General features: G+C 42.6%; 1 protein-coding gene across 1 annotated transcript in view; it reads left to right on the top strand.

Annotated features, from left to right (window-relative positions):
- LOC114229942 (adhesion G protein-coupled receptor E2-like) overlaps nucleotides 1–17,686 on the top strand; it is a 37,136-nt gene extending 19,450 nt beyond the window's left edge. The window contains exons 9-17 of the mRNA XM_054718333.1: nucleotides 6,197–6,304; nucleotides 6,492–6,722; nucleotides 6,908–7,074; nucleotides 8,169–8,366; nucleotides 8,637–8,872; nucleotides 16,028–16,094; nucleotides 16,365–16,456; nucleotides 17,286–17,454; nucleotides 17,540–17,686. Coding sequence (XP_054574308.1) covers nucleotides 6,197–6,304; nucleotides 6,492–6,722; nucleotides 6,908–7,074; nucleotides 8,169–8,366; nucleotides 8,637–8,872; nucleotides 16,028–16,094; nucleotides 16,365–16,456; nucleotides 17,286–17,454; nucleotides 17,540–17,686 — 1,415 coding nt within the window. The remainder of the gene's footprint in view (nucleotides 1–6,196; nucleotides 6,305–6,491; nucleotides 6,723–6,907; nucleotides 7,075–8,168; nucleotides 8,367–8,636; nucleotides 8,873–16,027; nucleotides 16,095–16,364; nucleotides 16,457–17,285; nucleotides 17,455–17,539) is intronic.
- Nucleotides 17,687–26,957: the final 9,271 nt, after the last annotated feature.

Here is a 26,957-nt window from a genome sequence, read left to right on the forward strand (position 1 = left end):
GTTCTGGGTTTGATTCTGGTCAAGGCACATGCCTGGGTTGCGGGCTTGATCCCCAATAGGGGTCATGCAGGAGGCAGCCAGCCAATGATTCTCTCTCATCATGTTGTTTCTGACACTCTCTCCCTCTCCTTTCTTCTCTGAAAGCAATAAAAATATATTTAAAAATATATTTTTTTATTTTTTCTTTCTTTTTTTTTAATGGTGGCTGCCTCCTGCACGCCCCCTACTGGGGATTGAGCCAGAAAGCTTAGCATGTGTCCTGATCTGGAATCCACCTGTGACCTCCTGGTTCCTGGGTTAATGCTCAACCACTGAGCCACACCCGCCAGGCCATCACCTCTATTTCTAAAGTATTTTCATCACCCCAGAAGTGAGCACTATACCCACTAAGCAGTTACTTCTCATTTCTCCCTCCCTCAGTCCTTGGCAAGCATTTATCTGTTTTCTGTCTCTATGAGTTAGCCGATTCTGTACATTTCATACAATACATGACTTTATAGTCTAGCTTCTTTCACCTAGCATACTGTTTTCCAGGTCATCCACATGGTAGCATATAGCATATGGTTGAATACTATTCCATTGCATGCATACACCATCTTTTGTTTATCCATTCATCCATTTATGGACATTGGATTGTTACCACCCTTTGACTATTGTGAATAGAGTTACTATGATTTTGGTGTACACATTTCTGTATGAATAACTGTTTCAGTTCTTTGGGCCCATATGTAGGAGTGGAATTGTTGAGTGATATGCTAATTATATGTCCAAACTTTAGGAGCCACCAAACTGTTTTCCAAAATGGCTGTGTCCTCCACCCCCAGCAATGTGTGAGGGTTCCATTCTTTACATGCCCAGCAAAACGTCTTACTTCCATTTTGTTTTGGTTTTATTAAAGCCTTTCTAGTGTGTCAGGTGATATCTCATTAGGGCAAGCATGTCAAACTTGCAGTCCATGGGCTACCTGTGGCCCTCAACGAGTATTTTTGCAGTCCAGCCAATATAGTGGTATGTAAAAAAACGTTTTAATAAAAATATTGTAACTTAATGTTTACAATATCCTGTTATACATAATTATTAATAACAAACTACAACATTTGCTAATGACTGATTACTATAATCATTCATTACTATAATGAATCATTGCATTCATTTCCCTTACGCGCCTTACGTGCAGATGCACCTTTTCTCTCCACTAATACCAGCAGCGAATATTTTAGCAGCCAATTGCCAAGTCATTTGTCTTTTACTGACTTGTTTGGTGTGTGCAACAGAAAATATTTTGCTTTCGGAGAACAAGAAAAGTAGGTTGATTTGCGTTACGCCTATTAATTTATGCAGTTATTCAGTGTCTGGTAAGCTAATGTTCAAGAAAAAATATTAATTTTTATAAAAATTTTCTATTATTTTATGTTAACAATTACTCATTTATTTCAGCCCTTTGTATTCAGCATGTCCCTATCGAAATCAAGTGGTAGTAAAACTAAATGAAAAATTGGTGACAAACATCGAAATTTCCAAGAAAAGTGGAAATTGGAATATTTTTGCTCTGAAGTAAAAATAATCTGCTTGATCTGTAATAATGCTATTATACATTGAAAATTGAAGCTTTTGTTTTTTTGCAGCCCACATAAACTTAAACTTTGTTTATTTGGCCCGTGTTAGCCTTTGAGTTTGACATGATTGCATTAGGGTTTTGATTTACATTTTCCTAATGACTAGTAATATTTAATATCTTTTCAAGTGATTGTTGAACATTTGTGTATCTTTTTTGGAGAAATGTCTGTTCAAGTCTTTTGCCTATTTTTTAATTGGGTTGTTTGGCTTTTTGTTGTTTAGTTTTAAGTGTTCTTTATGTATTTGCTAGTAGACCCTTATGAGACATGTGATTTGGCCGAAACCGGTTTGGCTCAGTGGATGGAGTGTCAGCCTGTGGACTCAAGGGTCCCAGGTTCGATTCCGGTCAGGGGCATGTACCTTGGTTGTGGGCGCATCCCCAGTGTGGGGTGTGCAGGAGGCAGATGATCGATGTTTCTCTCTCATCGATGTTTCTAACTCTCTATCCCTCTCTCTTCCTCTCTGTAAAATATCAATAAAATATAATAAAAAGAAAAGAGACATGTGATTTGCTAATATGTTTTCCCATCCTATAGATTCTTTGCACTTTCTTCATAATCTTTTTACTTTAATAAATAGATGTGTGAAATTTTGATAAAGACCGTTTTGTTTATTTTTTTCTTTTGTTGTGCATTTTGTGTCATATCTAAGTATTGATTGCCAAATCCCAGGTCATGAATATTTACTCCTGTGTTTTCTACTAACTTCTATTTTTATTTTATTTTTAATGTTTTTATTGATATTTTTAGAGAGGAAGGGAAAGGGATAGAAAGATAGAAACATCAATGAGAGAGAAGCATCACTGATTGGCTGCCTTCTGCACACCCCCATGGGAGACAGAGCCTGCAACCCGGGCATGTGCCCTGTCCAGGAATCAAACAGGAGGGGAAGGAGGGTGCCTCTTGGTTCCTGGGTCAACCACTGAACTACATGGGCTGGGCCTCACTGCTCTATTTGTAGCTCTTAAATGTAGGTCTTTGATCCATTTTGACCCACTTTTTATGCATTGTGTGAGGTGTGAGTCCATCTTCCTTTTTTCGCTTGTGCATAGCCAGATGCCCCAGCGCCATTTACTGAAGCGACTATTCTTTCCCTCATTGAAGGGTTCTGTTGAAAATCGGTTGACCATAACTAAATGGGTTTATTTCTGGACTCTCAATTTTATTTTGTTGGTTTATATGTCTACTCATATGGTAGTACCATACTGCTCTGGTTATTGTATACTAGTAATAAATTTTGAAATCAGGAAGTGTGAGTCCTCCAACTTTGTTTTTCATTTTCAATATTGTTTGGATATTGGGGCCTCTTACAATACCATATGAATTTTAGAATGAGCTTTTCCATTTTTGCAAAATATATATATATATATATATATATATATATATATATATATATATGCTTTTGGAATATTGTTAGTATTTCATTGAATCTGTAGATCAGATTTGGGAATCTTGCCATGTTTAAAATATTAAGCCTCCCAATTCATAATCACAGCATACCTTTCCATTTATTTAGGGTTTTTAAATTTCTTTAACAATATTTTGTAGTTTTCAGTGGACAAGTCTTAAGCCTTCTTGGATAACTTTATTCCTAATATTTTGTTGAAGATTTTTGCAACTATATTCATAAGAGTTAAAGTCTATAGTTTTGTTTTCTTTTGATGTCTTTTTCTAGTTTGGTTTTTAGAGTAATTGTGGCCTCATAAAATTATTCAGTGTTCCTTTTCATTCTATTTTTTAGGAGTGTATAAGAATTTGTGTTAACTCTTCCTTAAGTGGTTGGTTGAATTCAGGTCTGAACTTTTCACTTAGAAAGTTTTGATTACAGATTTGATCTTCTTACTTATAACAGGTCTGTTCAGACTCTACTTCTTCAGTTACTTTTATAGCTCATGGGTCTGTAGGAATTTGTTTATTTCATTCAGGTTATATAATTGGTAGTTACTCTGATAATCCTTTGAAAATTCAGATTGGTATATATATCATTATTACATATATAAAATACGTGTCTTATTATAACACTAGAGGCCCGGTGCATGAAATCGTGCACAGGGTGTGTGTGTCCTTCAGCCCAGCCTGCATCCTCTCCAATCTGGGACCCCTCAAAGGATATCCAACTGCCCATTTACACCCGATCCCATTAGGATAGGGCCTAAATGGATAGTCAGACATCCCTCTCACAATCCAGGACTGCTTGCTCCCAATCGCTCGCCTGCCTGCCTGCCTGCCTGATTGCCCCTAACCACTCCACTGCCAGTCTGATTGATGCCTAACTGCTCCCCTGCTGGCCTGATTGCCCCTAACTGCCCTCCCCTGCTGTCATGGTCACCCCTACTGCCCTCCCCTTCCAGCCTGGTCTCCCCCAACTGCCCTCCCCTGCAGGCCTAGTACCCCCAACTGCCCTCTCCTGCAGTTCTGATTGCCCCCAACTGCCCTCTCCTGCAGGCCTAACCCCCCCCAACTACCCTCCCTTGCTGGCCTGGTTGCCCCCAACTGCCCTCCCCTACAGGTCTGGTCCCCCCCAACTGCCCTCCCCTGCAGACCTGGTCCCCCCCAACTGCCCTCCCCTGCAGGCCTGGCCCTCCCCTGCAGGCCTGGTCGCTCCCAACTGCCCTCCCCTGCAGGGATGCCCCCCCCCAATTGCCCTCCCCTGCAGGCCTGGGTCTCCCCCAACTGTCTTCACCTCCAGGCCTTGTCGCCCCCAACTACCCTTCTCTGCCAGCCCAGTCACCCGTAACTGCCCTCTCCTGCTGGCCTGATCACTGCCAACTCTCCTCCTTTTCAGGCCTAATCACCCACAACTGCCCTACCCTGCTGGCCATCTTGTGGTGACCATCTTGTGTCCACATGTGGGCAGCCATCTTTGACCAGATGGAGGAGGCTATTTTGTATATTGGAGTGACAGTCAATTTGCATATTACCTCTTTATTATATAGGATATATATGACATTATTTGGTATACCTATAATAATATCACAGATAACATTTTTTATATAGTGAAACAAAATCTATACTAATAAAATGGTAATATGCTAATTAGACCGGGTGACCTTCCAGACATCCTTCCAGACAAAGCCATGGTTGTGGGGCCAAGACAGAGGTGGTTAGGGGCAATCAGGCTGGCAGTGGGGGGAGAGCAGTTGGGGGCAAGCAGGCCAGCAGGAGGGGCAGCTGAGGGCAAGCAGGCCAGCAGGGGGTGGCAGGTAAGGGCGATCAGGCTGGCAGGGGGGGCAGTTGGGGGCAAGCTGGCTGGTGGGGGATGGCAGTTGGGGGTGAGCAATCCACTGGGGGGGGGCATTTGGGGACAAGCAGGCTAACCACTCTGCCTGCTGGCCTGATCAATCCCAACTGCCCCCCCCCCTTCTGGCCTGATCATCCCTAGCTGCCTGCCCCAGCTGGACTGATTGCCCCCAACTGCCCTCCCTGCCAGCCAGCTCGTCCCCAAATGCCCCCCATTGGCCTGCTCACCACCAACTGCCATCCCCCACCGGCCAGCTTGCCCCCAACTGTCCCCCTGCAAACCTGATTGCCCCTACCTGCCACCCCCTGCTGGCCTGCTCACCCGCAACTGCCATCCCCCTGCTGGCCTGCTCACCCCAACTGAATCCCCCCCTGCTGGCCAGCTCGCCCCCAACTGCCTATTTACACCCGATCCCATTAGGATAGGGCCTAAATGGACAGTCGGACATCCCTCTCACAATCCAGGACTGCTTGCTCCCAATCGCTCGCCTGCCTGCCTGCCTGCCTGCCTGCCTGATTGCCCTTAACCACTCCACAGTCTTGGGGTTCAGGGGCTCTCCCATCTGCTTGTGAGAGGGATGTCCCAGATTGGAAAGGGTGCAAGCCAGGCTGAGGGACACCCCTCCCCCGTGCATGAATTTCATGTACCAGGCCACTAGTCTATACTAATAAAAGAGTGATATGCTAATTAGATCAGGAGACCTTCCAGACGTCCTTTTGCACAAAGCCATGGTGGTGGGGCTGAGGAGGCAGAGGCGGTTAGGGGCGATCTGGTTGGCAAGGGGGAGGCTGGTGGGGGCAAGCAGGCTGGCACAAGGAGGCAGTTTGGGGCAAGTTGTCTGGCAGGGAAGGCAGTTGGGTGTAATCAGGCCGGCAGGGGGGCACAGTTGGGAGTGAGCAGGCCAGTGGGGGGGGCGGAGTTGGGGGCAAGCAGGCCGGCATGGGGGGCAGTTGGAGGCGAGCAGGCCCGCAGGGGGGGCAGTTAGGGGTGATCAGGCCAGAAGGGGGTAGCAGTTGGGGGCAATCAGGCCGGCAGGCAGAGTGGTTAGGGGCGATCAGGCAAGCAAACAGACAGGTGAGCAGTTAGGAGCCAGGGGTCTCGGATTGCAAAAAAGATGTCGGACTGCTGGTTGAACTGGTAGTCAGACATCCCCCGAGGGGTCCCAGATTGGAGAGGGTGCAGGCTGGGCTGAGGTACACCCCCACTCTGTGCACGAATGTTGTGCACTGGGCCACTAGTATACATATAAAAGATATCTATACATTAAAATGGTATTATAGCTACAACTGCAGGCACAGTTACTAATCTAACTCCCTTATGTAACTCCCACAACTCATAGAACTATCCCTGGAGGTGAAGGAGCAAGAAGACAAGAATGTCACCCTGAGTATTAATCAGGCAACGATGATGGTGAACTGGGATGTGGTGCAGGACTCAGGTGGCTCAGGTAATGATAGATATGGAGAGAAGGTCAACGAGGCTTTACAGTGGAACATGACACCCAAGGATGTGACAAACAGAGAATTAAATATTAAGGGAAGTATGGGTTGTGGTTGGTCAAAGGAGAGAATGCATCCAAGAAGGAAGGGGGCCTTTGGGACACCGCAAGATGTCAACCTTGTCCTTGTCTGTAGGCCCTTCTGTGGTGGGCCTTGTCTCCTCTCCAGGGATGGGCAAGTTGCTGGCTGAGGCCCCACTGGTCCTGGAAACTGAGGAGCAGTCAGTTCTGCATGAGACACACAAGGGCCTGTTGCAGGAACGCTCCCCTGTCCTGCTCTCAGATGTCATATCCGTCTTTGTGAGCAATAAGGACTCTCAGAACCTCAGCTCCCCGGTCACCTTTGTCTTCAACCACGTGAGTGCTGGTGAAATGGGGCTGTGGGTGTGCAAGAGGCATGAGTCCTGGACACAGTCTTGGGGTTCAAGGGCTCTCCCATGGGTGCATCTTCTCCCCAGGAAAGCCCATCACAAGCAGGATTTGGGTCAACATTTATGAACACCAGAACCACCTGCTCACACCTCGCCCTGTTCCTACAGTCAGTGACCCCAGGACCAAGGCAGAAGGTATTCTGTGTCTTCTGGGAGTCTGGCCAGAATGGAAGTGGTCATTGGTCCACCAAAGGCTGCTGGATGGTGGGCACCGGAGACACCAGTACCACCTGCCAATGCACCCACCTCAGCAGCTTTGCGATCCTCATGGCCCACTATGAGGGGCAGGTGAGAGCCTTGAGAAGGGACTTTGTTCAATGTCTATTGCTATGTAATAAATTCCCATGCATGTTGCACCTAAAAAACATAATTTATTATTCTGCAATTTATGTAGGTCAACAAATAAACATGGTGCAGCTGGGATATCCAGTCAGGGTCATACACAAACATCTCATCTGAGGATTGCTATCCTCCATTTTCTTTATCATATTCACACTTGTTTTTTTCTCTCTCCATCCCTCTTTCTCACCTACTTACACTAAAATTAATTTTTTAAATATATCTCCTTATAGATTTAAGATAATTTGAAAAATCAGGCAGGAAAATTTTTAATCTTTAAAAAACAGGCAGGAGCCCTAGCCACTTTGTCTCAGCGGCTAGAACATCAGCATAAGGACTGCAGGGTCCCGCTTTTGATTCTGGTCAAGGGCACAAGCCCGGGTTGCAGGCTCAATCCCTGGTAGGGGGTGTGCAAGAGGCAGCCGATCAATGATTCTCTCTCATCATTGATGTTTCTAGCTCTCGCTCTCTCTCCCTCTCCCTTCTTCTCTGAAATCAATACAAATATATTTTTTTAAATAAATAATAAAAAATTAGGCTGGAAATATTAATTTCAAGCTACCACCATCATCAATACTTTTCCTTCTTTAATCAAGGATTTAAGTCTGTAAGGAACAGGTGTTGCAGGGATGAGGTGAATAAGTCCAAGGTGGGAAGTTGATCCCTGGACATCGAGTCTCTGGATACAGACTCTGTCACACAGTATCACTTCATGGGGATGGAGGATGATGCTCAACATGGAGCCGTGTGCCTCTGTGACTCTCACATGATAATCTATAAGCTTAGTCATGAAGGAAAATCAACCCTATGATTTCCAGGGCTTGGTCCTGAATGAGGACTCTCTTATCCCTCAATGTGTACAGAGTCTGAATTAGTCAGTTCAGGACCCCCTAGAATTCTAACAGTATCCATAAACATCACAAATTTACCTGGCTCCTCTACTCCTAATTGTGTTGTACCCTGCCCAAAACTGAAAATGGTAGAAGGATCATTAACCCAGATTAGGAAAGTATGACTGCTCTCTCCTCTTTGCTGGGTCCCAGGAGGAGGATCCCGCCCTGGCTGTGATCACCTACGTGGGGCTGAGCCTCTCTCTGCTGTGCCTCCTCCTGGCGGCCCTCACCTTCCTGCTGTGCAAAGCCATCCAGAACACCAGCACCTCACTCCACCTTCAGCTCTCGCTCTGCCTCTTCCTGGCCCACCTGCTCTTCCTCACAGCCATCGACAGAACAGAGAACAAGGTACTGACACTGTCCCAAAGGATGCATGCCCTGACCATGGAATGAGGAGTACATTTGCATTGGACACCTTAATAAAATGACTTTGGGTTTAGGGAAGGTTAGAGGGGTACGTACCAATTTTACATTGACTGACCCAAATAGAAATCATACCTTCTTTGGACAATTCCTTCATATACAGCAGAGTTCTCTCAAATGGCAAGGTATAGGAGAGGTCCTGGGTCCATGCTCCACCCTGACAATCCCACCTGGTGACTCTCACTCCTCCCCCAGGTGCTGTGCGCCATCATCGCGGGTGCCTTACACTATCTCTACTTGGCCTCCTTCACCTGGATGCTGCTGGAGGGCCTGCACCTCTTCCTCACCACACGCAACCTGACGGTGGTCAACTACTCCAGTGTGAGCAGGTTCATGAAGAAGTTCATGCTCCCTGTGGGTTACGGAGTCCCAGCTGTGATTGTGGCCATTTCTGCAGCATCCAGGCCTCACCTTTATGGAACACCTGCTCGGTAAGGGCAAATTCCCATTTCTTTTACTTCTCCATGACCATGGCTTTATGGAACCAACATAGCATTCTGATTATGACAGATCATATGAATAGAGACAATAAGTGATGATGGTTAGAGCATCTTTCTGATGGCTTTCCTATATAATAAAAGGCTAATATGCAAATTGACCAAACAGCGGAATGAGCAGTCGCTAAGATGCGCACTGACCATCAGGAGGCAGATGCTCAACCCTGGAGCTGGCCCCTCGTGGTCAGTGTGCTCCCACAGGGGGAGCACCGCTCAGCCAGAAGCCAGGCTCATGGCTGGCAAGTGCAGCAATGGTGGCGGGAACCTCTCCCTCCTCCATGGCAGTACTAAGGACCCCTTGGGGGATATCCATCTGCCGACTTAGGGGAGCAGGCCTAAACTGGCAGTCGGACATCCCCAAAGGGGTCCCAGACTGTGAGAGGGCACAGGCCGGGCTGAGGGACACCCATCCCTCCCACCGCCAGTGCACAAATGTCATGCACTGGCCTTCTAATTTATAATGCTTACGAAGAATGTCTCTAAAACTCTCCATAAATAACAAAGGTATAATGAAAAAAGGTGCTTAGGACATCATTATAAACAATTTAACCTACCTCTTTATCCAAATCGTACAGGTTGTCCCTAATTTATGTTTGGAAAAATAGAGCTGATTTAAATAATTTAAACTATAGATTGTAACATAGTTGAGATTAACATGATGCTTACTCTGTGCCAAGCCTTTTTTAAAATATTTACTTCAAAGAGAAAGGGAGAGGGAGAGAGAGAAACATCAATCATTGATTGGCTGCCTCCTGCATGCCCCACACTGGGAATTGAGCCCACAAACCAGGAATTGAACTGTGACCTCCTGACTGGGAATCAAACTGTGACCTCCTGGTTTATAGGTTAACTCTCAACCACTGAGCCATGCCGGCTGGACTGTGCTAGGCCCTTTTGTATTTCTTTTTAAAAATATATGTTTTTATTGATTTTTAGAGACAGAGGAAGGGAAAAGAGAGATATAGGAACATTGATGGGCTGCTTCCTGCATGCCCCCTACTGGGGATGGAGCCCACAACATGGGCATGTGTCCTGACTGGCAATCAAACCAGCAACCTCTCAGTGCATAGGATGATGTTCAATCCACTGAGCCATATCAGCCAGGCTGTGCCACGCACTTTTCTAAGCATTTTTATATTAGTTAGTGCAATGCTTCTTCACACCAATACTGTGAACTAGACACTGTGATTTGACCCATTTTACAGATAAGTAAATCGAGGCACAAATAGTTTAAATAAATGCCCAATAAAAAGGGCACAGCTAGTAAGTAGCAGAGCTGGGATTCAAATCAAGGGAGTCAAGCTCCAGAGCTTGCACTCTTTTATTTTCACCTTTTTATACTAGGCTTAATGTTTTCACTTCTTTTTGAAATATATTTCACATACCTTTAAAGGGTTCTTCCAATAATCACAGAGTTGTACACCTATCACCACAATCAAATTTCACAATGTTTTCAATTCCCAAAAGGAAACCTTGTGCCCTAGATGGTTTGGTTCAATGGACAGTGTGTTGGCCTGTGGACTGAAGGGTCTCAGGTTTGGTTCCAGTCAAGGGCATGTACCTCAGTTGCAGGTTTGATCCCTGGTCAACCCCGGTTGTGACCCAGTTGGTCAGCATGCTTTCAGGAGGCAACCAATCAATGTGTCTCTCTCACATTGATGTTTCTGTCTCTCCCCCTATCTTCCACTCTCTCTAAACATCAATGGAAAAATATTCTCGGGTGAAGATTAACAACAACAAAAAGAAAGAAATCTTGTATCATGCAGAATCATGCAGTCCTCATTCCTGCTAGCTACTCCTCCTCCCCAACCCCTGACAACCACTAAACTATGGATCTACCTACCCTGGATTTTCCCATAAATGAAATCATAAGTGCTGTGTTTTGTGACTAGATTCTTAGCATGATGTGTATAAGGTTCATCATGTTGTAGCAAGTATCATGACCTGTAGGCTATGGAGTCCCGGCTATGATTGTGGCCATTTCTGCAGCTTCCAGGCCTCACCTGGAATTGTTGTTGTTTCTGGTATTGTTATTTTGTAAATAATATTCCATTATATAGATATATCACATTTTTTATCCATCCAACAGATGACAAACATTTTGATTGTTTCCATTTTTTTTACTACTGTGAAAAATGCTGCTATAAACATACAAGTACAAATTAAAATATTTTAAATTAGATTTATTGGGGTGACATTGGTTAATAACATTAAATATGTTTTAAGTGTACAGTTCTATAATACATAATCTGTATATTGCATTGTATGTTTACCATCCAAAGTCAAATCTCCTTCCATCAACCTATATTTTCCCCCTTTACCCTTTACTTCCTCCTCCTACCCCTCTTACCCTCTGGTAACCACCATACTGTTGTCTGTGTCTATGACTTTTTTTTTAATATATTTTTATTGATATCAGAGAGGAAGTGAGAGAGGGATAGAAACATCAATGGTGCGATAATCATTGGTTGGCTGCCTCATGCATGCCCTCTACTGGGGATCAAGCCCACATGTGCCCTTGACCGGAATCGAACCCGAGACCCTTCAGTCCACAGGCTATCACTCTATCCACTGAGCCAAACCAGTTAGGGCTGTGTCTATGACTTTTTGTTTGTTTATTGTCTTGTTTGTTCATTTCTTGCTTTCAGTTTTGTATCTTACAAATGAGTGAAATCATAGGATTCTTGATTTTTTTTTTTGGTCTGAATTGTTTTGCTTAGCATGATATTCTCAAGATCCATCTTTGTTGTCACAAAGACAATTTCATGTGTCCTTATGGCGGAGTAGTATTCCATTGTATATAATAAGTACATCTTCTTTATCCAACCATCTATCGAAAAACACTTTGGTTGTTTCCATGTCTTGTCCACCATGAATAATGCTGCAGTGAACATAGCCATGTATATATCTTTGTGAATAAATGTTTTAAAAATTTTTGGATAGATATCCAAAGGCAACCCACTAAATGGGAGAAGGTATTTGCAAACAACACTTCTGATTTGTTGTTCCATTTATTTATGCATTCTTGTTGATTTATTTATGCATTTATTGGTTGATTCTTGTATGAGCCCTGACCTGGGATTGAACCTGCAACCCTGATGCATTGGGACCACACGCCAACCAACTGAGCCACCCAGCCAGGGCCTCAGACAAGTTCTTGTTGACACCACCTGAAATCACAGCAAAGTTACTGACAGGCATGCCCTAAGGGCAGGCTGTTTTTGTCTCTCACTGAGATGAGCTTTCAGTGGAATAAAATGCACACCAAATTTGGAGACTACAGGTTTCCCAGATAGCTAAAGGGTCAGAAAAAAATACTGACTTTGCTCTGGAGATAATGATGATACTTTCAAATGAGCTCCAAAAAATGCCAGATCTCCCTGTTGTCTGCCATGCTATCAGCTGTTGGCGGCCTCACCACTAAGCTGGGGAGAGAAGGAGTGGAAATAGTTCAGAGTTGAAACATCACAAAGTCCTTCCTCACCAACCTTATCAAGCTTCAGTAGTTTCTCTTGGATAGACTACTTCAGTTTGTTGTGTGGCTTTGGGTAGTTGTCAGAGTTTTGAAATGGTTGGTTTTAGTTGTTTTGCTTATGTGTTTGTTGTTTTTAGAAGGAGAGCAAGTCTGCACACTTACATTCAGGAAGTCAGTCTCCCAGAAGCTGCACTCTTCCCCACAACATGCTGCTCAAACTTACGTGTGCCTGCATCAACTCAACTCTAGAGAGATTCCTTCTTGGACACATTAGTTCTTTCTTGCTTACATTTTTCTCAGTGTACATTTCAGTGTCCTACTACACTCTCCATTGCCCTGAAATGTCCTCTGCACAAGCGTAGGCAAAAGGTTTACAATTGTTGGTATGGAAAACAATACAATAATTAATAAGTAATAGTACAAGAATAAACTGCTTCACATATATACAACTGTAAGCCTACTTTTTCCCACCCCTGTTCCTTACCCTAAAGTGGATCAAGAGAGAATTCTGTCACTGTTTATCAGTAAAACCTTAAGCCCTTTATACTTCAGTTACAAACCTGTAATCAGAAGAGAACTGTTTTGCACTGTTGTTAAAATTAAGTGGAACAACTCAACAACAAAAGACAACCCAATTTAAAAATGGACAAAAGAGAAAGAGGACCTATATTATACTTTCAACAATAAAGATTTAAATAGCTCAGCCAGAGTGGTTCAGTGGTTGAGCATCAACCTGGAAACCATGAGGTCCTGGGTTTGATCCCATATCAGGGCACATGCCTGGGTTGTAGGCTTGATTCCCAGTGTGGAGTGTGCAGGAGGCAGCTGACTGATGATTCTCTCTCATTATGATGTTTCTATTTCTCTTTCCCTCTCCTTTCCTCTCTGAAATCAATTTTTTTAAATTAAGATTTAAATAAATAAAATAAAAAATAAATAAGTGAAAATGGACAGATTTGAATAGACATTTCTTCTAAGATATGTAAATGACCAGTGAGTGTATAAAAAGTTGCTCAACATCGTCAGTCATTAGGAAAGTGAAAATCAAAAATATCAAAATGAGATGTCACTTCACTGCAATTAAGTTAAAAGGTTAAAATAAAGAGACTGCCCTAGTCGGTTTGGCTAAGTGGATAGAGCATCAGCCTGCGGACCAAAGGGTCCTGGGTTGATTCAGGTCAAAGGCACGTACCTTGGTTGTAGGCTCCTCCCTGGCCCTGATTGAGAGCGTGTGCAGGAGGCAACCATTTGATGTGTTTCTCTCACATCAATGTTTCTCTCCGTCTTTCCCTCTCTCTTCCACTATCCCTTAAAAAAAATCAATGGAAAAATATCCTCGGATGAGTAATAACAACAAAAATAATAATAATTTTTAAAAAAGATTATTCAGCCATAAAAACATAATGCAACATGGGTGAACCTTGATTGAAAACATGCTAGGTGACAGAACCCAGTCATAAAATACCACGTATTGTACAATTCCATTTATGTCCAAAATAAGCAAATCCATAGAGACAGAAAGTAGATTAATGATGCCATGGGGCTATGGTGGGTGGTGAGGTACATGGAAGCAGGAATGAGGAGTGACTGCCAGTAGGAATGAGTTTCTTTTTGAGGAGTTGGAAATATTCTAAAGTTAGATTGTGGTAATGATCGCCCAACACTAAATTTTTTTAAATATATTTTTATTGATTTCAGAGAAGAAAAGAGAGGTAGAGAGAGATAGAAACATCAATGATGAGAGAGAATCATTAATTGGCTGCCTCTTGCACGGCCCCTACTGCAGATCGAGCCTGCAACCCAGGACCTTTCAGTCTGCAAGCCGATGCTCTATCCACTGAGCAAACAAGCTAGGGCAACTCTATGAATATTTTAAATGTCACTGAACTGTACAGTTCAAATGGGTGAATGTTCTGGTTATGTGAGTTACCTCTCAAAAAAGCCATAATTTAAAAAACTCAGCCCTAGCTGGTTTTGCTCAGTGGATAGAGTGTTCCCATTTTTGTTTTGTTGTTGCAGGGTGTCTCATTGTGTGTCTGTGAGATGTGTGGGATTGAAGGCCATGCTTACTTTCTTCACGACGGTATCTTCAGAGCCAACCACAGAGCTTATCACAGAAGAGACACTCAATGTTTGCTGATGAATGAATTAATGAATGAATTTGCATAATTGTTCTACATTTCTAAGGACCGATGCATTTTTATTTTTTTTTTATTTTTTTATTTTAATTAATTTCTTTATTGATTAAGGTATCACATATTTGTCCTCATCCCCCCATTCCCATCCCACAACCCTCGCATTCCCCCACCCCCCTGTTGTCCTTAACCACTGGTTAGGCTCATATGCATGCACACAAGTCCTTTGGTTGATCTCTCACCTTTACCCCTACCCTTCCCTACCCTCCCTCTGAGGCCCGACAGTCTGATCCATGCCTCCTTGTTTCTGGGTCTGTTCTTGTTCATCAGTCTATGTTGTTCATTATTTCCCCTAGATGAGTGAGATCATGTGCTATTAGAAATACACTTAATAAGAACTGAAAATGAGACAAGCAATAATGGTTATGCTGACAGGCAAATGAATCAGTCTGTAGTGAGTTTCTTTCTAGGCCAACAGTTCTTTTGAGACCCAACTTCAATTGGGTCTCAAAAGAACTGTTCCTTATATCAGAAATGACATTTCAGTTCTGGATGGTGGACAAATGGTGGTAATGCAGGTCCGACTCTCTCTGGTTTGGTCCTGGGCAACCTGCAGTGACGTACAGCTGCTAACTGCTAGTATGGCAAGGCGACGTCAGCGTCTTCCATCTCTGGACTGCTTCTCTTCTGTCTTCATGCTGGAGTAGTCTTGTCGATTCCTCTCTGTCGCTAGAATCCACATGGTCTCGGAGTTGTTTTCTGAAAATATACAAACATATTCTCGACCAAAAGTTAATAAAGGAATTTTTTCTATAAATTTGACTTGGGATCCTATTTCATTTTTTGCCCAAATGATTTTCTTCTGGCTTGTTTTGACACCTTGTGTGTTTTTTTATGGGTGTCTTGCTTTTAGCCTTACAATTAATTTTCTAAAGTATTAATTTTCTAGATGTAATTTACTTATAGGATATTTTTTCTTACATGATATTCTTCTACTATTCCCCCCCTTTTTTATTTAAATATTAGGAGGCTTTTGAAAATTTTATAATGTAGTCTTGATGGCTTTTAAATTTTAATTTTTTGCACTATAATCTGTTTTAGGTTCATTCCATGGTGCGCAATTTTATCATGAGATGCACTACCAATAAAAATTTTAGTTAACACTTTAGGAACTGCTTTTTGTCCACTACAATTAATTTTTCTAGAATATTTGCTTGTTTCAACTAGCCAATTTAAATTTGCCTGAAAACTTGACTACTATTTTACTGTCAAATTTATTACTCTAACAACAATCTTATTTTACCCTGTAAATATTAGTGGAAAGGATTATTTGCCTTCTTGAGTAGGTCCTGAGCATTCCTGGTGGTAGGCTGGATTTTGATATCATAAACCCACTTCCCCACACCATGGGTACAAGACAACTCAAAAAATTCTTGTTGGAGTGAGACGATGCATTTTTAATTCTCTCTCTTTTCTTAGCTGCTGGCTCCACCCGGAAAAAGGATTTATATGGGGCTTCCTTGGACCAGTCTGTGCCATCCTCTTTGTGAGTGAAGACATCAGAGCATCCTTAAGGCTCAGCTGAGGGTCATTAGACTTATAAAGAGGTGGGAGGATGACATGAGCAAGAATGTCCCTGGGTTGCCTTGGGTTTGCTTTGGTTTCCTAAGACTGCTCCTAAAACTACAAGCTCTAGCTTTAGTAGTTTAGTAGTGTAATATGAAAACTACTTAAATGTGGAATTTCTGTGGAACAGGCTAGGCTAGAGATAACAAACTAAAATTGTATTCACTAAACCTTGTGTGTTTTCCTGAAGGTCAATCTAGCTTTCTTTCTGATGACCCTCTGGATTTTGAAAAGCAAACTGTCTTCACTCAACAGTGATGTGTCCACCCTCAAGAATACAAGGTAAAATGGAGAAGAGGGTGACAACCCCACAGACATGTGTGGTCCCAAGAGCAAATCCATGTGCCTTAGAAGCCATGACGTCTCTTCGCAGGGTCTTCTGAGGGAACCCAGAGTAAAGAGATGCAGCTGTCCTCCAATGGCAGCCAGCTTGGATTCAGTGGTGGGCTGCTCACCTTCCAGCTGCAATGTTCTGTCTCTAATCTCAGCTTGTAACTCCCTCAGCAACAGGAAGGATTGACATTGGTTGATAAACATTCTTTGGACTTTTGTCAGCAGTCCTACAACAAAAGTACAAAGAACCTGTGTGCACTTAGAAAAATCTGTGACTCCTCCCAAAACCCAGTCTATACTTCAATACCCACTCTCAGTCAGGCTCCTTCTCACCCCTCTCTAATGTCCTTTCTACATTTTGCATGTCATTATTCCGTTGTGTTAGTCATTGGAATAGCCTGTGACCTTTATGAAAATAGAAATCTTGCCTCTGTTACTTTTAATGCCCGGGCCCCAGAACACAGCCTGATGCACAGAACACACTCAGTAATGTTGGTTGAATAAAATTAGGCATCACCAGGGAGCATTATAGAATTTTTTTGAAACTGACATTATGAAGTGTCACAACCCTACTCAGTTCAATCAAAATGCCATCCTGGACCCAAGTAGCATTTCTGTTGTGGAGAATCATTGACAGTCAAGGTCAAACCTGAACACAACTCTGTCTGTGAACTGATTACCAACAAGGGGAGTCAGGAACATTCATAGGGAGGAGATGAGAATGGCCTTATTCTGTTGCTCTGGCTGCACCATGGGCCTCTCTTCTCCTCCTACCCAGGATGCTGACATTTAAAGCGATAGCTCAGCTCTTCATCTTGGGCTGCACGTGGTGTCTGGGAATCTTGCAGGTGGGTCCAGCTGCTCTCGCCATGGCCTATCTCTTCACCATCATCAACAGCCTGCAGGGCGTCTTCATCTTCCTGGTGTACTGTCTCCTCAGCCAGCAGGTACCATTGTCCACCTCCTGCTCAAGATTCTTTCCACTCTCACTCCTCTCAGTGAGCTGACTCAGAGCATGCTTTGCCTCTGCAGGTCCGCCAACAATACAGGAAATGGTGGGAAGGGGTCAGGAAAACCAAAGCAGAGTCTGAGCAATACACCCTCTCCAGCGGACTCCTGTCGGATGCCCCTAAACACAGTGTGGTAAGGTCATGCATTGCTCCCAGAGAACTTCACTAACTGATAGAGTACCTCATGCCCAACACACTGGATGACATGGTTATACAGCAGGTGATGCCCGAGGATGGCTCCCACTGAATTTATTCTTTGATTCCTTAACCTTTAGCAATGGTCTCACTTAGAAAATATATATTTTGCTCTTACTCCTGAGGAACTGTGTTCATCTTGACTTTTACACATTAGCACTATTATTGAACACCTGCTGTGTGCCATGCATGGTTAGCTAAATAAGCAAGAATCAATGATATGAAGCAAGAATGCCTGTTCCACTCAGACGCACATTATCTTACCCTTCATCTACCTCTATCTCGTAGTCTCTCAGCACCACACAACAAAAAGAGAACTGCGAGCTAGAATAAAATTCCTGACAACAACAGGCTTTGTTTCAAACGGCCAACTATTTTCTATGTTAATCTAACCTTCCATACAAGTACCGTATTTATCCAACGCCTTCACAAGTATAAAAATCTTTCATAAGGAACCTATCTGCCCCAGCCGGTGTGGCTCAGGTGGTTGGGGCACGTCCTATACACCAGAAGGTGGCGGGTTTGATTCCCAGTCAGGACAAAAGGGGAAGGCAACTGGGATCGGGTCTAAACGGGCAGTCGGACATCCCTCTCACAATCCAGGACTGCTGGCTCTCAACTGCTCGCCTGCCTGCCTGATTGCCCCTAACCGCTTCTGCCTGCCAGTCTGATCACCCCGTAACCACTCCGCTGCCAGCCTGGTTGATGCTTAACTGCTCCCCTGCCAGCCTGTTTGCCCCCAACTTCCCTCCTCTGCCAGCCTGGTCACCCTTAACTGCCCTCTCCTGCAGGGTTGATCACCTCCAACTGCCCTCCCTTGCAAGCCTGGTCCCTCTCAACTGCCCTCCCTTGCAGGCCTGGTCCCTCACAACTGCCCTCCCTTGCAGGCCGGGTGCCTCCCAACTGCCCTCTCCTGCTGGCCATCTTGTAGTGGCCATCTTGTGTCCACATGGGGGCAGGATCTTTGACCACATGGGGGCAGACATATTGTGTGTTGGAGTGATGGTCAATCTGCATATTACTCTTATTAATAGTATAGAGGCCTGGTGCATGGGTGGGGGCCAGCTGGTTTGCTCTGAAGGGTGTCCCGGATCAGGGTGGGGTTCCCTTGGGGCGTGGGGTGGCCTGAGTGAGGGGCCTGTGGTGGTTTGCAGGCCGGCCATGCCCCCTGGCAACCCAAGTGGAGGCCCTGGTATCTGGAATTTATTTTCTTTCTACAATTGAAACTTTGTAGCCTGGAGTGAAGCCAAGCCTGCTGCTCCCTCCGGGGCAGCAGCCATTTCTGTGGCAGTTAATTCACCTTCTACAATTGAAACTTTGTAGCCTTAAACAGGTGAGCCCAGCCAGGGTGTGTGGAAAGCTTTGCTTCCCCTGTTGCCACTGGCAACCCTGGCCTGCTCTCTCAAGCTCCATTCTGCTGCCATTTGTTTGAATTTGTTTACCTTCTATAATTGAAACTTTGTAGCTTGAGTAGAGGGTTAGGCCTGCAAAGGCTATCAGAAAGCTTGGCTTGCTCTGTTACCTGGGAAACCTTGCTCTCTGTGGCTGTAGCCATCTTGGATGGGGTTAATTTGCATACACACCCTGATTGGCTGGTGGGTGTGGCTTATGTAGTGGAGTGGTGATTAATTTGCATATTACCATTTTATTAGAGAGGATGTATATATTTTTGCTTAATCCCTTCACCTTTTTTTACCCAGCTCTCCAAAACCCCTCCCATCTGACAGCGGTCAGTCTATTCTATGTATCTATGCTTCTGTTTCTATTTTGCTAAATTACTTTGTTCATTAGATTCCACATATAAATGAGTTCATGTGGTATTTGTCTTTCTCTAACTGGCCTATTTTACTTTGCATAATAATCTCCAGGTCATTCATGCTGTGGTAAAGGATAAGATTTCCTTATTTTTTTTATAGCCACATAGTATTCCATTGTGTAAATGTACCAACAGCTTTTTTATCCACTCATCTACTGATAAACACTTCAGCTACTTCCAAATCTTGGCTATTGTAAATAATGCTGCAATGAACATAGGTGTGCACATATTTTTTTGATATTAGTGTTTTGGGTTTCTTCAGATATGTTCCCAGAAGTGGAATCTCTGGGTCATAAGGTACTTCCACTTCTAATTTCTTTTTAATTTTTTTCTAATACTCACCCAAAGACATGCTTAGAGAGAGGGGAAAGGAGAGAGAGGTGTGATGGCAAAACACTGATTGGCTGCCTCCCATACTCTCCCTGACTAGGGATAGAACCCACAACCCAGTTGTGTGCCCTAACCGGGAATCAAACCCACAACCTTTCAGTTTCTGGGACAATGCTTCAACCAACTGAGCCACACTTGGTCAGGGCCCATTTTTATTTTCTGAGGAAACTCTGTACTGTATTCTACAGCAGCTGCACCATTTGTTCTTCATGTGCTCTGTGCTAAAGTGGGGAAAGGCCAATGGGCAGAGAGTGTGTGCTGGTCCAATCCATCCCCTTGGTTCTCAGTGCCTCCCAACTTGTGGCACCTTCCCATTAGTGCTCATTCTCAGGCATGACAAAACGCAGTCCCTCAGGCAGCCCCTCAAAATGTTAGAATGCTGGAATACAATTCAGTCATCTCCTGTGGTAAGATGGTGCCATGAATTTTCTTACTGGCTTCAATGCAGCAGGTGTCATACTCAATTGGGGTGCAGGAGCCTCTCAAGCGATCTCTGGATTTTTCACAAAGGAAATGGATTCATGTACTGTTGGTGAATTGATGTGTCCATGAGGGGAAGTCTGGAGCTTTCTATTCTGCCATCTTGCTGACATTACCCCTAATCTCCCTTCTTTGAGTAAGGACACAAGTCATATTGGGTTAGAGCTCATCCTAAGGTCCTTATTTTAACTTAAAACCTCTTTTAAAAACCCTTTGTCTAAGTATAGTCATGTACTGAGGTCCTGGAGGTTAGGATTTCAACATATGAATTTTGAAGGTATAGAATTCAACCAATAACAATGGTACAACATGAATGACCCTCTAAAACATTAAGCTAAGTAAAAAAAAGAAATTCAGATATAATAGCAGATATAATAGGTTATATATTGGACAATTCTATTTATATGAAATATTCAGTATAATAAATCTGTGGAGACAGACAGTAGATTGGTTGTTGACAGGAGCTTGGAGAGGGTGATGGGAAATGACTACCTAATGAACATGGAGTCTTCTTTGAGGTGATGAAAATATTTTAGAACTAGATAGAGGGGAGGAGTGCATATAGCAAATGTACTAAATGCCACTGAATCATACACTTTCAAATGATTTAATTTATGTTATATGAATTTCATATATTATATAAGTTTGTAAATTTGATATTAAGTGAAAGTGTGTGTGTTTATGTGTGTATAAAGAGATAAAACAGCCGAAACCGGTTTGGCTCAGTGGATAAAGCGTCGGCCTGCGGACTGGAAGGTCCCAGGTTCGATTCCGGTCAAGGGCATGTGCCTTGGTTGTGGGCACATCCCCAGTGGGGGGTGTGCAGGAGGCAGCTGATCGATGATTCTCTCTCATCGATGTTTCTAACTCTATCTAGACCTCTCCCTTCCTCTCTGTAAAAAATCAATAAAATATATTAAAAAAAAAAAAAAAAAAAAAGAGATAAAACAATGTCATAAAAGAATATAATTGGTTACAAAAGAATATAATATAAAATAATTGGTTAAAGGTACATGAATGTTCCTTTAAATTTTCCAGAAAAACTGAGAAAAGATTTGAATATTTATTTATTTATTAGCCATTTCCATAATTTTAGTTTTATCTCTTCCCCAGGTAAAAGATGATGGAACAACAGCAGAAAAGAGAAAATTAAGTCAATTATAAGAAAACTAAAAGTGAGTGATTAAAGAAAAACAGGTAAAATCATATGATTTTTATCCTTTTCTGTCTGACTTATTTTACTTATGTCCTAATACTCTCAGGACTGATGTTGCAAATGGCAATATTTAATCTTTTCTATGACTGAATAGTATTCCATTGCATATATGTACCACATCTTCTTTATCAATTCATCCATCAATGGACACATAGTTTATTTACATATCTTGACTATTGTAATTAGTAATGCAATGAACATATGCGTATACATATCTTTTTAAATTTGTTTTTTATACTCTTCAGATAGATACTCAGGAAAAAAATTGCTAAATTATATCGAATTATATATAATGGTAACATTATAACATATAATGTTGGTAACCAATCCTACCTCAACAAGGAAGGTATATATAATGGTAACATTATAACATATAATGTTGGTAACCAATGCTACCTCAACAAGGAAGGAAGGAAGGAAGGAAGGAAGGAAGGAAGGAAGGAAGGAAGGAAGGAAGGAAGGAAGGGCGGGAGGGAGGAAGGAAGGAAGAAAGAAAGAAAGGAAGGAAGGAAGGGAGGGAGGGAGGAAGGAAGGAAGGGCTATATTCCACAACTATCTCCCTGGTTAAACTTTTCCCAGTAGAATGAAGTGGGGTGGGGGGGGGGGGGTGTTGGTGATAATGTCTAAACTTTTCAAAATGTGAGTATCTCTCAATATAAAATTTTCTGGCCCATGATTGCACAGGAAAATTTTATACCTTGAGTTAAATACATGATTTCAAAAAAAAAACAATAAATAGAAAAAGTGCCCCAAGTAAAAACAAAAGAAAGTGTGTGTCTCAGATGTTGTTGGTGCTAAGAGAGGTCATCATAACATCACACTCAATGTCAGTCATTCCTTACTATTGTGTGCTCCTCCTGAACTTGTTTCCTCGGGACCTTCTACATTTTGCCAAAAGCAAAGGTTCTTTTCTACAATGAGTCAGTCCTCCAAAAGTTGAGGGAGTAAAAAGAAAATCTTGGAAATGTAAGCAATGGAGTAGACTTCTTACCAAACAACTGTTAACAACTATGTTCATTTGGCAGTCAATAGGAAGTGATGTTTTAAGTATTTTATATTCTAACATGATATTTTATTACTGACACATAAATCTTTAATTGGTTTTAGCTATATTTCAGGAAATTGGTGAAGAGTTATAATACAATCTCTCTCATTTAAAATAATGGACTATAGGGTCAAAATGGGCAGTTTTGTGTGCATCTGCTTTTTAGGAATAACTGACATTAAGCAGTAGGTACCTGAATTAAGAAAATGTTAGTATGGGTAGTATATGGAAATGGCAAAAATATGAAGGTGTATGCAAAGAATTAATAATTGAGGCACACATCTAGAGTACTAACAGTTTCTTTGCCATCTTTTTCTCTTACCCTGTTCTTTAGAACAACATGACTCAGTTACAAATAACTTTAATCGTGGCTTATCCATCCGTCCATCCATCCACCCATCCATCTTTGAAGCAAGTCAACATGCCAGGTGTGAGAATTACCATGGCCCACTTCTCCATATCTTAATTTTTTTTCCAAATTTCTGCCTGTTGCAGCCTTTCCTGTGCAATAAACATTGCTTTGTCCATGTGCCTTGGCTACCAATTACACAAAAATGAATACAGCAGGTTCCTTGCCATCAAGGCACTCATAGTTCATGGCAGTGTTACTCAAAATGTGGTGCATGAACTGGTATTGGCCCTTGAGGAAAACTTGTATTTGGCCCTTGGGGTAGACTGTAAATCAACAACATCACTAAGCTGTAGTTCAACTGACATGTATTTCATTCCATAACAATATGTTATCAATAAAGGAAGCAATGTGTAGTGTAACTTTCTGGTGCAAGCTCCTTCTCTCCATGCAGACTATCACCACTGCTCTGAGTACTGGTCTAGAGTCTTCTTGCAAAGTGGATTTCATGACAAATGTTAAAAGCAATCGATAAAGTCTAGCTGTAAGGTGTGCTGATTTGAGAAGCTCTATCCAAGCTCAGAAATAGAAAGCAATGAGATTGATTACTAATTTCTGCCATGGGCTTGGAACTAAAGAGTGGTGGCATGGTACAAGGAATTTGCTGATAGTTACCTATTATATAGGTCAGGTCCTTAACATATGTCACTTTTATTATTGCTTCCACCCTGGTTCCAGCTTATTGCCACCTATCTTACTCAGCTTTGGCCTGAACATCACTATTCGTAACTCACTCTACCTTGGCCTTGCCTGTGACTTACTGCAGTGGGCTACTACCGTTTATGGTAGCCTGGCTCTCTGGTCTCTGTCCTGGCCATGAACATATGATAAACTCATGGACACTAGAATAATTTATCTATAGAGCATTGCATCATCTCCTGGTCTTGAAGGGCCCTTAAGAATGGAGTTTAAAGAAGAAATGTCCTGCTCTAACAGGTTTGGCTCAGCGGATAGAGTGTTGGCCTGCGGACTGAAAGGTTCCAGGTTCAATTCCAGTCAAGGGCACATGCCTGGGTTGCGGACTCTTATCTCCAGTAGGGGACGTGCAGGAGACAACCGATCAATGATTCTCTCTCATCATTGATGTTTCTATCTCTTTCTACCTCTCCCTTCCTCTCTAAAACCAATAAAAATATTTAAAAAAAAAAAAGAAGAAGAAATGTCCTGACCCAGGGAAGCTGCCCCTGCTTTCCCACAACCATCACTGTCTCATTATTTAACTCAGAATAAGTCTCCTGGACATCATAATTGGTGGGGAGAGATGAGGCATAGGATGCATTTGCTGTAATGGATTCCCACATCTCTTCCTCTTGATTATATCTAAACAGAAAGACTTGGACATCTGTCACATTAAGTTATCCACATCAATGCTTCCCATTCTTCCTGTGGTTGAGAGATGAGTACATGTTTTTCCACAGTCTTCCAGGGACAATCCAAATACCAAGGGCTTTAGGCTTCCACTATAATTTTCTCTCTAGCAGAAATAGAGACCCCGAGGGGTTTCTGATGCAACAGCTCTCCCTGGAGCCTCTGTCTCCAGATAATGACATCTATCTCTGCATAGACAAAGGCAGCACTGATTAAGCCCATAATGATAGAATCCAGGGAGGTTTGATTAGAGTCTATCCTGGAATGAGAGTGGTTGACCTGCTCATGGGGTATTGAGAAAGGTCCCTCACTCTGCACACAGACCCTGGTGAGTGGGAGGGTGAGAACTTGAAATCTTACTTGTGGGAATCTTGGGAGTCCAGGCATGATTTAGACATTAGACCTTAGTGGAAGGATTGCTAATGTTTTCCACAGACATGATGGGTTGGGTGTATACAGGTATTTAGATAGAAAGATGGACTTTTGTCTACTTCTTTGATATTTGCCAAGCCACAAATAGATGTCTTGTTATGCTGAATGCTTATTCTTTCCATAACTGTCTTCATTGCTATAAACCCAAGAAAGTCAGGCCTCTAGATAGCAGGAAGTCATCTATGTTGATATGTTGAAGGTCAACTCACGCTGACCTTCCATAAAAGCTGTTGGAAGTTGTTGAGCATGGGCACCTGACAAAAACAATGTATCTGGAATGGTTTGGGGTCTTTCCCAGCTCACCTTCTGAGGACAGGCCATCCTCCCCTCACTTCCACCCCCCAGAGGAGTTCTCAGTTTTGAACTCATGGGCAGAAGAAGTGAGCATTAACTTCAAGAAACATGCAACATTCAGAGTTGAAAATGCTCAGGATTTGGAATCAGATGGGACTTTGAATTATAGCCTGCCCTCTTAGTAGGTGTGTGACTTTAGATTAGTCACTTACCCTCTCTCAGTCCGTTTGTCAATAACATTAGTTCCAACAAAAATATTGTTTCCTTGCAGGATGTCTTCATTGAGCACAGTTTATTTAGCAAGCTCTGCTGTGGATTTTTTGAGTGGGGGTAATCAGATGTGAGGATTAAATAAAGAGTCAATGACAGTGTCCAGCAAATTGCTATTTATTTAATTAGGTGACCAAGGGTCCAGATCATGCCTGGTCATAGTAAAGATATGCAAAAGTTTTATTGGCTACAAAAAGGTGAGTAATGCTAGTGCCTTTCCCCTAGTCACTTAGCATCACCAACGGAACCCCTAGACCCAAATTTTGACATCACTCAGGTAAATGAGGAAAGGAAGAGGTGAAACCACAACTTGGAAACTTGCTGAAGGGGCTCCTCTTCAACCCACAGGAGAAGTCTTGATTTAGGAGTCACAGTAAGAGGATCCAGCCCAGATTAAAATGAGTCATAGCTAGCTCTGCCCAGCTCTGCCTGCCTGACTGACAGGGAAGAGGTTGGATGGCTGGAAATATTTTTCCCCAAAGAGATGTCTTGGAAGGAAATAGTTTATTAAAAACTCAGGGCACAAGGGGATCACAGCCAGAATCTCTAGCCACAGGGGAACTGCTGGTGGAGAGATTACAAACACCCAGAGGCGTGCCTTTTTAAAAAGACAGATCAATAGCAGTGGAACCGCCTGAGCACCCTGGAATGAAAGGTAAGTTTGGGGACATGCAGGACTGAATGTACACAGTGTGCGTGTGTGTGTGTGTGTGTGTGTGTGTGTGTGTGTGTGTGTAGCAAATCCTGACATATCTCTTATAGCATTTAAGGGGAGTGTGTTGAGTGCAAAGGGAAAACAGGGACTTTAGAATCAGATCCCTCTCTTGTTCAAATCTTTGCTCTGTTACTTCCTTGCTGGGTGATGCTGGAAAAGTCACCGCACTTCTCTGAACCTCTGTCTTCTAATCCAAAAAAAAAAAAATACAGATAAATAATATATACAGGCAGTGTTTCTTTTTATTGTGATAAAATATACACAATAAAAATGAAATAAAAGTTTACCATCTTATTCACTTTTCAATGTACTGTTGATGCCATTAAGAGTATTCACATTATTATGCAAACATGACCACCATCCACCTCCAGGACTTGAGTATTGACGTGTTAAGCATGTGAAACACTCCATGTCTCCCACACAGTCAGCACTCATTTGGCATCAGCTGCTTTCAGGGTGAGGATATGTGAATGGACAGAGAGAGATCAGATTCATTTGGACACTTAAATAGCCCTTGATAGTAGTCTGCAGCAAAAGCTATTTTACCAGCTGGGAGAGTTGGTGATTTTGGAAATTGATTGGTTATAAGTTGGAAGAAAATTGTGAGGATTAGTTTGAGGTTTTGTTCCTATATGAAGACCATAAAAATAAGTGCGATATTCCCAAGGTTTTTGCTGGGTCTGAGCTTACTACAGTTTTAGAATAAACATCAGAAGAGGAATTGCTGAGCTTACTACAGTTTTAGAATAAACATCGAAAGAGGAATTGCAGGTTACAGTGTCTTTTTTTTTTTTTTTTTCAGGTTCTCAG

This window comes from Eptesicus fuscus, chromosome 6 (genome assembly GCF_027574615.1).
Source record: "Eptesicus fuscus isolate TK198812 chromosome 6, DD_ASM_mEF_20220401, whole genome shotgun sequence".
Taxonomy (NCBI): domain Eukaryota; kingdom Metazoa; phylum Chordata; class Mammalia; order Chiroptera; family Vespertilionidae; genus Eptesicus; species Eptesicus fuscus.